The 12,752-nt window shown below is 41.2% G+C and overlaps 1 protein-coding gene across 6 annotated transcripts in view; it reads right to left on the reverse strand.

Moving 5' to 3' along the window:
* rab40b (RAB40B, member RAS oncogene family) overlaps window positions 1-12,752 on the reverse strand; it is a 33,291-nt gene that overhangs the window by 10,951 nt on the left and 9,588 nt on the right. For all 6 annotated transcript variants that reach the window (XM_049014071.1, XM_049014072.1, XM_049014075.1 and 3 more), the window contains one exon: window positions 1,031-1,091. In XM_049014071.1, coding sequence (XP_048870028.1) covers window positions 1,031-1,091 — 61 coding nt within the window. The remainder of the gene's footprint in view (window positions 1-1,030; window positions 1,092-12,752) is intronic.

Here is a 12,752-nt window from a genome sequence, read left to right on the forward strand (position 1 = left end):
AACAATATAAAAAGTAAATGACCAATCTCCACTGTTTTGACTTGCTGCAATTATGGGACGAAAGCTGCTTTACAATGCAAAATGCACCATTATCGCAGGCTACTCCTTCCCTAAGAGGCCCCGTGTCCTCACACTCTTAAAACTGCATCCAGTCACCAGCCTCACTGTGGATCCCACCGATTCACAGAGAAGCACATACTTCCATTTCTCGTATAATGTTTTATGATGTGATTTTCCGCAGCACGAGTTCAAAAGTAAAAATTTTTTTTATGGCATTTCTGAATCTGGCGGCAGAAGGGCAGACTGCAGGGAGGACTGATGTGTTAAATCATTTACAAAGCTGCATTTCACAGATATGATTACCATGTGCCTGGTGCGGTGGGGATGGGGGATGGGGGGCGGGGGGCGGGAGAGGTTCATGGAAAATTAAAAACACCATTTGCTAAAGCGTTGCCTCCCCCGAAACTCCATACCAAAATCTTTCAAATCAATAATTCAATATTTACCCAACTGAGAGTGCAGCCTTCTAAAAATATGAGTGTATGGAGCGGGGCTGGGATGTGACTGGAGCAAGGGCCCGCCGCCTGGCAGCCACACTGCGAGTGCCAGCACGTACACACTTTGTCTATCAATCCTGACAAGGACCTTCCATTCCACTGCTACGCCCTGCAGTGACTTCTGATGATGGCACTGTCTTGCCTCTGGACACTTAAATCTTTTGTGTGATTATGCAATATCCCCTGTGCACAAGCTACCCAAACAAAAAAACAAACAAATAAATAAATCATTGCAGGTCAGTTTTCTCGACATCAAATTACACTGTCGCGTCATAAGTAAAAACTGAATGGATGATTCATCTCCTTCAGATAGTTCAGGCTTTTTGTGCATCGTGCATACTACCAATTTTAATTATCATTAAGCAGCCGTAGAAGCTAGCTTTTTGGAAGGTGTGTGCATTATCGTATGTATGTATTTGTTGCTAAACCTGCTGTAGCTAACAATGGTTCTTTGAAGTTCACTCCAAACTTACCAGAGCTGTAATTTAACCCTCCGTCCGTCCAGGAGAATGGTGGTTGTCTTGTAATCGATTCCTGTCAATGGAGGGGAAATAGGAAAACTTTACACATGCTGTCCTGTATGGCTGTACGGCTGCAGCCTTAGGGTATATTTGCCCAAAGCCGCCTGTCGCTTCTTTAAAAATGATCTTGCTTGACAGGCTGAAGCTGAGATAGTCATTGACAGACATGACAAGGATAGATGACCAAAGCACTCTGCCTTGCGTGTGAGCAAGATGGGGGAGCATTTAGAGGGCATTACAATGTCAATCCAGAGACAATCAGTGGCTGTATTTGGATATCGGGCTGACTCACTTGCATGCCCAGGATGCTACGGAATTTGTTTTTGCACACTGACAGCTGCGATTAGGGTGCAAAGGGATACTACATATCATCTTATCACGATGAAGGTTTTTAACTTCGCCTTTCTGAGCTCTGATGAGACTGACAAGGCTATCTCTACTCTATTCCACGACTGAGATGGGTTTATGATGCTGGAGGTGTAAAGGCCATGCTGTCTAGATCCAAGTGACATTCAGCACAGCATGCTTCTGGAATTACATCTATAGTTCTATGATCCAAAGTCCCAGGCTGTTCCTCTTTTAGTGCTGTTGGGCCACCTGACCAGCACGGGTGGGGAATGTGCACTTTATTAGAGCACTTCACAGCAACAACAGCCCTCAAAAGCAGAACATCTACAGCTCTCTATATTATCAAAACAGGAGAAACAAACCAGTAACACTTCACACATCCTACTACTCCTGTGCTCTCATATAGATTAATTTTAATACGAAAACAGGACAATATAACTGACAGTATAACCCACAGAAAATAGCCATCCATCCATCACCCATCCATCCATCACCCATCCATCCATCCATCCATCCATACATCCATGTTCAAGTTTGTAGTCACACGGGCAGCTATTTGTCACATAGGCAGTTATATACAACGTGCAGTGAAATGCATTATTGACTGACTCCAGTCTATGAACATTGAATATACGTATAGGCACATGAGTATACAGAGATGAGACACTGTCCTGGTGTGGCCTATGGTAAAACCAGTTATCTAGATATCGTTTAATTTAGCTGCAGATGTAGTCACGCACAAAGGGAAATGTGATATTCTGCATTTTGAAGTATGTTCCGCAGTTAACACTGTGAAACTTCCACCTGCCAACTGTGTGATGTTTACCAAATAGGGCGGCGTATTTGGGACGCCTTCAGAGTGGCCGGGAATGTCGGGGGAGAGTGACTCCTGTCTGCCACTTGCACGCATTGCTTGCGCTTTCACTGCAAAATCACACTGCATTTGTATGTCTCGCTGATTTAAAAAAAAAAATAAAAATCATGTTCCAAAACAATGCGTACATACAAAGAACAATACCTATATAATTGCATTGTCTTTCCTCCTAAGCAACCTGAAAGTATATAAATCCTTTCTTGTCCAGAAATAAATCAAAAGTATAAATTAAAATGTGTAAAGTACAGATTACGGATGTTTACTGATGTCAAACTGTATGGCACTGTGTGCATAACGCTTTTTGTAAATAAAGCAAATACTGTAAATATTCTGTAAATATACTGTAAATATACTGTAAATATACTGTAAATATACATTTTTTTTGGAAATACTCCCCCTGAGGAAGACATACTGGACTGCACAAGTTAACAGTTTTACAGTGTGATATAACATCCAGCAGTCTCTTAATCTGTGTGTTCAATTTAACAGGTGACATGTAAGACCAAGCAGCCACAGCTGCATTACACTGTACTCAACACCTGGCTTGGGGACAGTGTGATTCCTACAAACATATTGGAAATAATATCCCCCATTTACCCCGATCAAATTCTTCTGCAGACATAATGTGGTCAGTAAGGAATGTCATGTGTGCTCTTGCATGTGTGTGTACTTGGGGCACCCGGATGTGCATGACAATACTGATTTCAGGTATTCCTGAAGTCTAACACATAAATACCTTGCTCAGATTCATAAATGGGCGCATTACTTCACATTTTTTGATGTGAAGGATAGAAAGGCTTTGCTGTGAAAGTGAAATTCACACTGGCCCTTAACCAGAAAACATGAGTCATGCTCTCAAGTGTAGGTGGAAAATGGCAGAACAAAGGCAGAGCTTCAAAAAAAAAAAGTGCATCAGTAGACCTCCTAACATTAGACATTTAATATCCCTTTGGAGAGATGTGGAAAGCTCTGGGCTTATACTCAAACAAACAAAGCACAGTATATAGCCGAGCCTGTGAGTACCTGGCCAAGGTTCTATTGTTGAAGCAGTAGACTGATGGTCTATTAGCCAGGCACGTGGCTTCAGTCTACCTTCTGTGAAACAATATTTTCAAGAATATCAAGACAATGAAATGTTTAAAATATATTTCATGATTCCGTAGAAAAGGAGGATTTTTCCAAGGGTCTAGGGTGGATGAGGAACTCATCTATCAGACCTCAATGGTACATAAGCTCTGGGAAATGGTCTGGTGTATATGAGAGGGGATTTGCAATCCAGAAAACTGGGGCAAACTAGTGGGATGCTTTGTCAGGGGATGGTTTCGGATTAACTTTAGTTTGACTCCGTTCAACACCATGTCAGTGCTGTCCCCAAGGTAAATGGACATCAACATAAATCACAATACTGTGTCAGTGCTATCACCACAAGAAATGGACATCAACATAAATCACAATACTGTGTCAGTGCTGTCCCAAAGGTAAATGGACATCAACATAAATCACAGTACTGTGTCAGTGCTGTCCCAAAGGTAAATGGACATCAACATAAATTACAGTACTATGTCAGTGCTGTCCCAAAGGCAAAAGGACATCTACATAAATTACAGTACTGTGTCAGTGCTGTCCCCAAGGTAAATGGACATCAACATAAATTACAGTACTATGTCAGTGCTGTCCCAAAGGCAAAAGGACATCTACATAAATTACAGTACTGTGTCAGTGCTGTCCCCAAGGTAAATGGACATCAAAATAAATCACAGTACTGGGGCAGTGCTGTCCCAAAGGTAAATGGACATCAACACAAATCACAGTACTGAGTCAGTGCTGTCCCAAAGGTAAATGGACATCAACACAAATCACAGTACTGAGTCAGTGCTGTCCCAAAGGTAAATGGACATCAACACAAATCACAGTACTGACTCAGTGCTGTCCCCACAGGACACAGGCCTGCAAATGCCTGTACTTGGAATTATCTGCTGTATGCTCTCTCAAATGATATGATGTTTACATTCCCATACAGAAACTTCTGGAAGGTGTACTTACTTCCCCGAAGGGCTCTGTTGCAACCTCACTTATGAATTACGAAAGACAAACAGCAGGGCTCCAGAAAAGCAGCCCGAATGCTCACAGATAAACAAGAAGAATAGGACCGGACTTCTGGAAACCGAGTTCTCACATGATCAGGCAAACGTGCTGCTGGAAACGAGCTCTTCTGCTTCCTCTCTGGCAGGCAGCGAGCAGGAACACAGTCCCCAACAATGGATTATGTTAAAAGCAGCCAGAAGAGCAACATACTTCTGCTATGCAGTTAACCACCAACTGCAATTCTACTTCAGCATTGTTTCCAAATAAACTACATGGTAAAAACTATACCTTGTCCACAATCTTAAATCCTTCATATTACAATATACCAGTTGGTTTTGATCTTTAGAAATCAGGAATCCCTCTGTGGAACGAAACATATACATGTCCAGACGAACATGGAATTCGTTTGTGTATGTGGCATTAATGTCAATGATAAGGAGGGAGGGTACCGCGGGAAGAGATAAACTAGTCCTGAATTTTGTCATATCTTATGATGAATCGCCAGTGAAAGTCAGCTCAGGCAATCCAGTTGTTCCCAATTTTAACTCTCTCTCCACTGACCAAAGTGGGCGTAACCATGAGTTCCTTAATAAATATCTGCTGTCGTCCTCCAGCTGTTGTTTTCCGCCCTGCCTTCTTTATAAGTGGCATTAGAATCCCTATCATACCTGAACAGTCCCTTTGTTGTTCCTGGCATGGACATCAGCACAGTGGCCGAGCGTAACCACAGTGATCCAGTTGATGGACAGCTTTGAAAACAGCCTCTAATATTACACACTGACCGGATTAGTCTGTGTTCTATGGTAACAAGCCGCATGATTCCTTCCAGGGATATAAAACCATAGGACACTGGTGAGGCTTTGCAGTGTTTTGCCCAAAACGGAATCCATGTTATCTGTTTATGCTTTGCAAGTTGCATATTTAACATCATGGGCCCTGAACAGATGTTATCATTTACAGCTTACCTCAGACAGGGGAAAAGAGTAGAATTACACCACTTTACTGACACTAAACTGTACTAAACAGCAGTTTTTTTTCCACAGTTATACCTGTACACACACACACACACACACACACACAAGTTTGTAATTATATCTTTGTGGGGAATCTCCATTCATTTCTATGGAGAAAACTCTAATCCCAACGTGATGACCTTAACCCCTACCCAGCCGTAACCTTAACCATAAGTAATAAAACAAGATACGAGACTTTTGGCATTTTATGTTTTTGATTGCATTCATAGATCTTTGCGGGGACCTAGAAACTGGTCCCCACAACATCAAAATAACAGGTTTTTATTTCATTGTGGGGAACATTTGGTCCCCACAATGTAATATAAACATAATTCACACACATACACACACATTCATTTCTGAGTTTACGCGTTATGTCAAAATATCAGCTGAAAGACAGGATATTGGTCCAAACGAAAATAAAATACTGTACTATAAATATTTTACTTATTTCTATTTTGGTACCAAAATCTTCATTCACCAAGTAGTGCAACAGATCACTGGGTATCACTGTCGCATCTGCTGTTTCGGGTTTGAATCCCCCCCTGCTCTGTGTGTGGTATTTGCATGCTGTCCCTTATTTACCAACCATCCTCCACATTCTCTACCTTCCTCCTACAATCTAAAGGTAAACTGGCATCTTTAAATTGTCCATACTGTCTACCCTGCCTTCTGCTCTGTGCAGCTTGGGATCGGCTACAGGCTCCCCACAACCCTGTATTATCATTGATAAATAAACAGACTTTTTTGCATTACAGCCATTGCCGACAGGATATTTATAGGACACTATTTTGCTTAGCAAAAGTTCAAGGAGTCACCACTACCATTTTTTTTTTCGATCAGCGACGTCTGAAAGCCAGTCTGGACTCATCCTTTCATGGTCACATTCAGCTCCAGTTCACAGCTACTGGAAAGCGGTTCCTGTGAGCTGCTTACACTCACTGCATGCTGCAGCATCTTGTACACGACCCAGGTCCAGAGAGAGGCAGCGTTACGTAAGAGCTAGTGACTAATTATAATCCTTCCTGACACATATCACAACAAGGCCTTCTGCTGGCTGGCAGCATTGTGTGGTTCTCCATGGGAACATCGCTCCAGAGAAGTAAGACCCCCCAATCCCCTACTCCCGCCCTCTTGCACTGGAAAGAGCACCCAGAGCAAAGGAATATTCAAGCACAACTGAATCATGATCATCACACTGGAGTGTACATATACCTGTAAAAGCAGTGCCAAATAATTATTTAACAGCTTTCAATATATCTCCTAACGTGAGGTGCAGATCTATTTATATATGTGATGTGTTTTCTATGTTAACATTAGTATGATTATGTGTGTGTGTGTGTGTGTGTGTGTGCCTGCCCTAAGGTAGACTGTCATTCTACCTGGGATGTATTGAAACCTCATCCCTGTGACTCTAAGCAGGATAAATGCTTAGAATAATAGAGGATAGATGTTACAGTGTCTCAGTGATACATGTCTATGCAGACTAACTTTTCCAGTGGTAGCACTGGAGCTACAAACTTTCTCAGTTGGTCGCACCAGCACATGATTTGGTCGCGCCTCTTTTTATTTTTAGGTGCAGCATGGTATTAACCAATGACCTTGCATGCTGATGAATAGTTGTCCTAATCTGCATAACCTAATTTTTGTATTTATGAAAGATTGACAATGACTCAAGGCTTAATGCATTAACTATATTTGCAAAACAATTTAATCTGATCATTAATTTTAATAACATCTAATATAACATTTACTATCATTTGTGCCCATCTTGGGATGTTACTTTAGCTCCACCTCTCCACCAGGCTCCTCCTCTTTCTACTCATTTTGTTTTTTTAAATCAGCTATAGACCGCTTCATTTTTGGAGCATATAAACACCATAGATAAGGTGATTGTTTCACGTGTTTTATCACTAGTGCGTGCAGGTGGAGAGGGAAGAACTCGGCAAAAAGCAAAACACTTTCACATGCAGTTAGTTAACGCAGTTCCCGTGCTGAAGCAAAGCATCCTAATGATTATCATACACACAGATGCAACAACGTGAAATTGTAACTCGCACACTCTCATAAATGGTCACATAAAAGGTCACAGTCTATAGCCCTGGTATGCTTAACCTGCACTTTCCATTATATGTATTTCATATATTTCATTGTTATATTTATTAATTTATTTGTTTAGTTTACCTTATATCAGGAGAATAGGCTGTAAAACATTCCCTCAATGTAGCTGAACTGTAGCACTGTAGCTAAGCCCCTTATTAGATGAAAAATACATTAATTCACTCCGACAGTATACACAAGCAAAATGCTAACACACTATAGACCAATGCTGCAGCTTTAAATAGCACTATCAGTAACAAAGTAGCAGCAGTAATTAGCGTTTTTTGCAACGGTGATGTTCTTAACACATGCAAATACTAATATATCACAGAAAGCTGTGCTCAGATCAAATGACACCTGAGTGGTAAATAGAAGATGATGTTGTGCGGTTTTCCCTGGGAAATAAACTCAGTTCTATTCATCAGCTGACACAAACCTTATGAGAATGTTGGGGAAAGATGCAAACTGTTCGAGAAAATCAGATCTGTCCGCTGCATGACAAAGCCACGCTGCTCTACAAACATAAAACTGTGACGTATTTATACAAATCAAGTAAAAATCTACAATACTGTGGTTAAAAATAAAAATGGTAGCTGATAAAGAGCCTTTAGAGGAATAGCTGCTTCTTTGTTGGAATTCATACACTGAGCACAAAGGCTGACTAATGCTCCTCTGTTGACAGTGAAGACAGCAGAACACAGAAGTGTAAATGTGTAAAATGTTATTTTGAAGCTGACAAAAACAGGAGTCGCCACTGCATTACCTCTATATGCCTTGGATGAAAACAGATGAAAAGAATTTTGTGTTACAGTACTCTCCATAACAAGACTCCTAACAATGACCAGAAAATGACCTTTAATTCTATTACTTACATTACTAACCTCCAGAAAACAGAGCAGAGACTAGTTTAAAAGGGCCAGGAGTACTGGAATAGTAGAACAAATACATTCACTGCTCTATGTGCCAAAAATGAGATTCTCCACTGTCATCAAAGCAGCAGACTTGACATTTGGTTTCTTTGGATGAAGGGAAATACTAGAGAATGCAGCTGTATTGCAGTTCCACATCTACAGGACTGAACTGCAGTACCGTCTGCTCTTCTATCAAAAGTACCCTTCTAGCACCAGACTACTGACTGCATACTGTTGTGATAGAGACTCAGAAGATTCATTGGCGAGCTGGTAAAGCAGGTATAGAGAGAACGCAGCCAGGCGGGGTGGGGTGGGGACAACACCTGGACAACACCCAGCCAGCAGTCAATTACCCCAGCCAGCTCAATCGACCAGGCTCTCCCTGGGGATATACACAACACTCCCACACCAAGGAAAGGAGGAGAGAAGGATTCTGCTCTAAACAAGCAAGTCAATATTTTCACCTAAACCAGAGACTGTCTTCCGGACCTGACTGCGACCTACCTGCCTGGCTCTACTCACAAGGTCCTGCAAAAAACTCAATAACCCTCAAAGACTGCAGGGCAGAAACGATGATGCACCTCCCCCCCCAACTGCACTGTAAATAAATGCACCCCTATGGGGGCCAAATGGCTTCCTCCATGTCCGGGTCCTTCTTGCAGGTGACAGTGGTGGACGATGCAGGCATGATGAACATACAACATAAAATCACCCTCCTGCCTGCCAAGATACCTCTCGTCCATCGGGAGGCGAAGTGCTGCAGTTGATATGAGCATCCCTCCAAATTTAGCGCAATTTCCAGGAAATTCCTAGGTGCACTCACACGGCGACGGTTCTAGCATGCCTCGGCTGAGACCAGAAAAAGTGCCACACAGCCGCTGACTGCTAATGGACTATGGCTGAGTGCTCCGAATTGGGAAGGTGCGCAAATCTTGGTGAGATTTAATCATTTAACCCTGCCTGATTTACTGCACTACAACGCCCAGAGTGACAAGCCCAATAGCGCCAAGATGAGCATTAAAGAACATGCTGGGGTCACAGGGAACAAAGCAACAGATGGCCATTGCCTGCTCAATTCTTCCTGATACAGAACAGCCACACCAACTCGACGGAGTGAAAGCCATACTGATTTGGAGCTTGCACATACCCATTCCATGTAGGACCACCGAGGAACACGTGAAACGGAGAAAATCTGCACTAGTTTTATGCTCTTCAAGCTGATGTACCTATTAGATGTCTAGGAGGCCTCAGTCATCAACAGCCAGCAGCCTACTGCACCACCATTAAGCATGTCCAATAGGTAAAAGAGAAGATCGACCAGGTGATGCTGGTGGTGCTCAGGCAGCCCTTCACCATATGCAGCTACAGCAGATGGCTCAGGCTAAGAACAACAACCATGGAGTTCTGCACTAATTCTTCATGCTCATTGGTTTCTCATTCATCACTTAGCACTGCTACAGGGCCATGCTAGGTCATGCTAATGGGATCTCCAGAGTGGGTTTGGTTGCTGCGTCATTCCCTTTCCCTGTCTGTCGGCACCTTTTGGGGGGGAACTAGATGACAGAGCCTTAGAAGATTCGTCACCATGCTGGTAGAGCAGGTCATAAGAAGGTAGCCAGCCTGGCAGGGAGGAGTGGCGCGAACACCTCAACAACACAATTATCACTAGCTGAAGACGAATCATTCTCATTCATGTGTGTGTGTGTGTGTGTGTTTGTATGTACTTGAACTTTTGAGTTGTACTGCAGGTTGTGAGAAGAGTGCTTTTGAGTAAAGAGACAATGTGAAGCTGCTGCACAAGCTGCTGCTATAGACTAGAGAAGATGATACTGGACTTGGAAACGCAAGCCCTTGGTATGCAACCAAGACTAAGTGGAAAAAAAAGAAAGACGTCAGCAGAGGCGTAATACTCAAAAACAACTTGAAGTACAATTGATGGCTACATACCGTATCTTGTGACAAACAATTTAATGGTCATGCCGCTTTTACAAATACACATTACCTTAGCAGAGAACATTAATTAAATGAAAGGCAAATTAACTGGCAATGCATAACTAAACAGCTATTTAATACACAGTACAAATATCATAATCTGAATCTTTATTGCCACATAACTAAGGATGGTGGAAATTTAGAGCATAATGAAGACCAATGATCAACGGAGAGGAGTGTGTCATAAATACAGTAGTTTGTTGTAAATGCAAGTAGTGCCATGCTGAAAACTGACATAAGTATATACTTACAGACAACACACATCTATACATATATTACATAAAATACAAGTACATGTACAATATGTAATAAACTTTGCGAACTGAATCTAGTGCTAGAAACAGCACCTTCTGCTTTGACACATTGTCTTATTACGTGGCACATGACACACTTTTATAGAGAGTTAAAAGTGCTTCAAGGAGAAACCGGGGCAGTTTATCAATTAAAATAAAATTATTGTGATTAAGATAATCATTATTTTCATTTCAGCATGTGGCCTGTACATGTCTTTACAAGCCTTGTCATAGCAGCCAGACACGTAGGAGAAAAAAAGTTATGCATTATAAATGCATCTTGGAAAAACATCAGTGCTCTAGTTACTGATCAGCTCTATTGTTGCTGAAACAACACCCAGGTAAGGTCTACTAATGCAAAGAATTATTTCAATCATTCAAAGACATAAAAAAAATACGGCAGTTTAGAAACTGCTAACGTAGATGATTCTGCAGGATGCCAGATTTGTCTTTCAATTATAACTGTTTATATTAAACATGTAAAAACAGAGGTGGATACTGATGAGAAGAGCTGGGGAGATTGAGCTGGCCTATTTCACAGAACAGCCTGTTCATTCCCATATTAACACTTTTCATCACCCTGTAAGAAACACAAATAAAGCTCTCAGATGACGGAGAATGATGAGTAACCAGCAAAAGCTCCAATGTAGAATGGTCTTCCAGATATATCCCTGAAATTCTGCAGTTCGTATTAGCAGCCCTACCTCGATAAGATCTGTAGACAGGCCATATTTAAAGACTTAAATATCCATCACATTCTTGATGAAAAAACACTCACTGGTATTTCTAGTTGATTTTCAGAGGCAAAATGTACATAATTATACATTATTGTTATCGGTGGTGCACCAAATGTGGATATTTTGGCCAATACAGATATAACCAACATATTTTTGTCTGATAATTGTGTATTTTAGATTAGTTTATTTTCTGTGCTAATTACAAAGAAATAGACAAAGAGGCATCATATGAAAGACAGATTAACAATACATTTACTTCAAATTTCCTGACCGTTACAATGTCTTTTTCAATATGCCTAAACTGCCTGCCTTTCAAAAGTGGAAAAAAAGCAAAACATGATATGAAAAACACTACGGGTCAAACAAACACCAGCCAAACAACTGCTGGTAAACTGTGATACTACAGGGCTTATTGCTGGCAATTTTAAACTAAATTAGCTCTTTTAAACATATCAGCATAAAAGCATATAGGAAATCCAAATGATCTGCCAACTTTGAATATTGTTTAAAGTCTAAATGTCAAGATTGACACACTGGACCGATGCCAATGTCTAACAAACACTGGACGATACCAATATGTCAAGCATTACATTATGCATTTCTAATCATACATTTGTGTATGTATACACATTATTTTAACACTGAAAAATCATATTGACATTGAGTGCATCCGCAAACTGGCACGTGTTTGCCTTATTTGTACCTTTTTAGAATGAGTCAAAAGCTGATTGTGTAATGACTATTGAACACGGAGTATCATTATGGGATCCGCAGAGAAAAACTGCGGAAACGCAGCTCAACAGCCTGGTGATTACGAGGTCACATAAAAAATGACTGTAATTTATTGTAATGTGTTTTAACGTTTACAGCAGTGTTTCCCAATCCGGTCCTCGGGGACTACAGCCGGTCCATGTTTTTGCTCCCTCCGACCTCCCTGGCAGACTGTCCACATTTTTGCCCCGGGAGCTGGGAGGAAGCAAAAATATGGACTGTCAGTGGGTCTGCCGAGGAGTGGATTCAAAAACACTGATCTGATTTATAGCATAAAGAATATGTTTTGTAATTACCGTAATTATTGTCAGATACACCATTATCATCAAATTTACTTTCAATAGCTCATAGAAAAATAAATACTAAACCTGTACTTTGTTACACTGAACAACTAGGTATGATAAAGGATATGAATGTTTGGATATAATTTTCCACTTTGAGAATGACCATATTTTTCCTTCTATGTATTCCAAGTTGAAATACACTTGATGGATTATGTCTGAGGGAAAAGGTCTGGCATCAGACTGCCCAACATCTATGGGTTATTCCC

The sequence above is a fragment of the Brienomyrus brachyistius genome, chromosome 5, assembly GCF_023856365.1.
Source record: "Brienomyrus brachyistius isolate T26 chromosome 5, BBRACH_0.4, whole genome shotgun sequence".
Lineage (NCBI taxonomy): Eukaryota > Metazoa > Chordata > Actinopteri > Osteoglossiformes > Mormyridae > Brienomyrus > Brienomyrus brachyistius.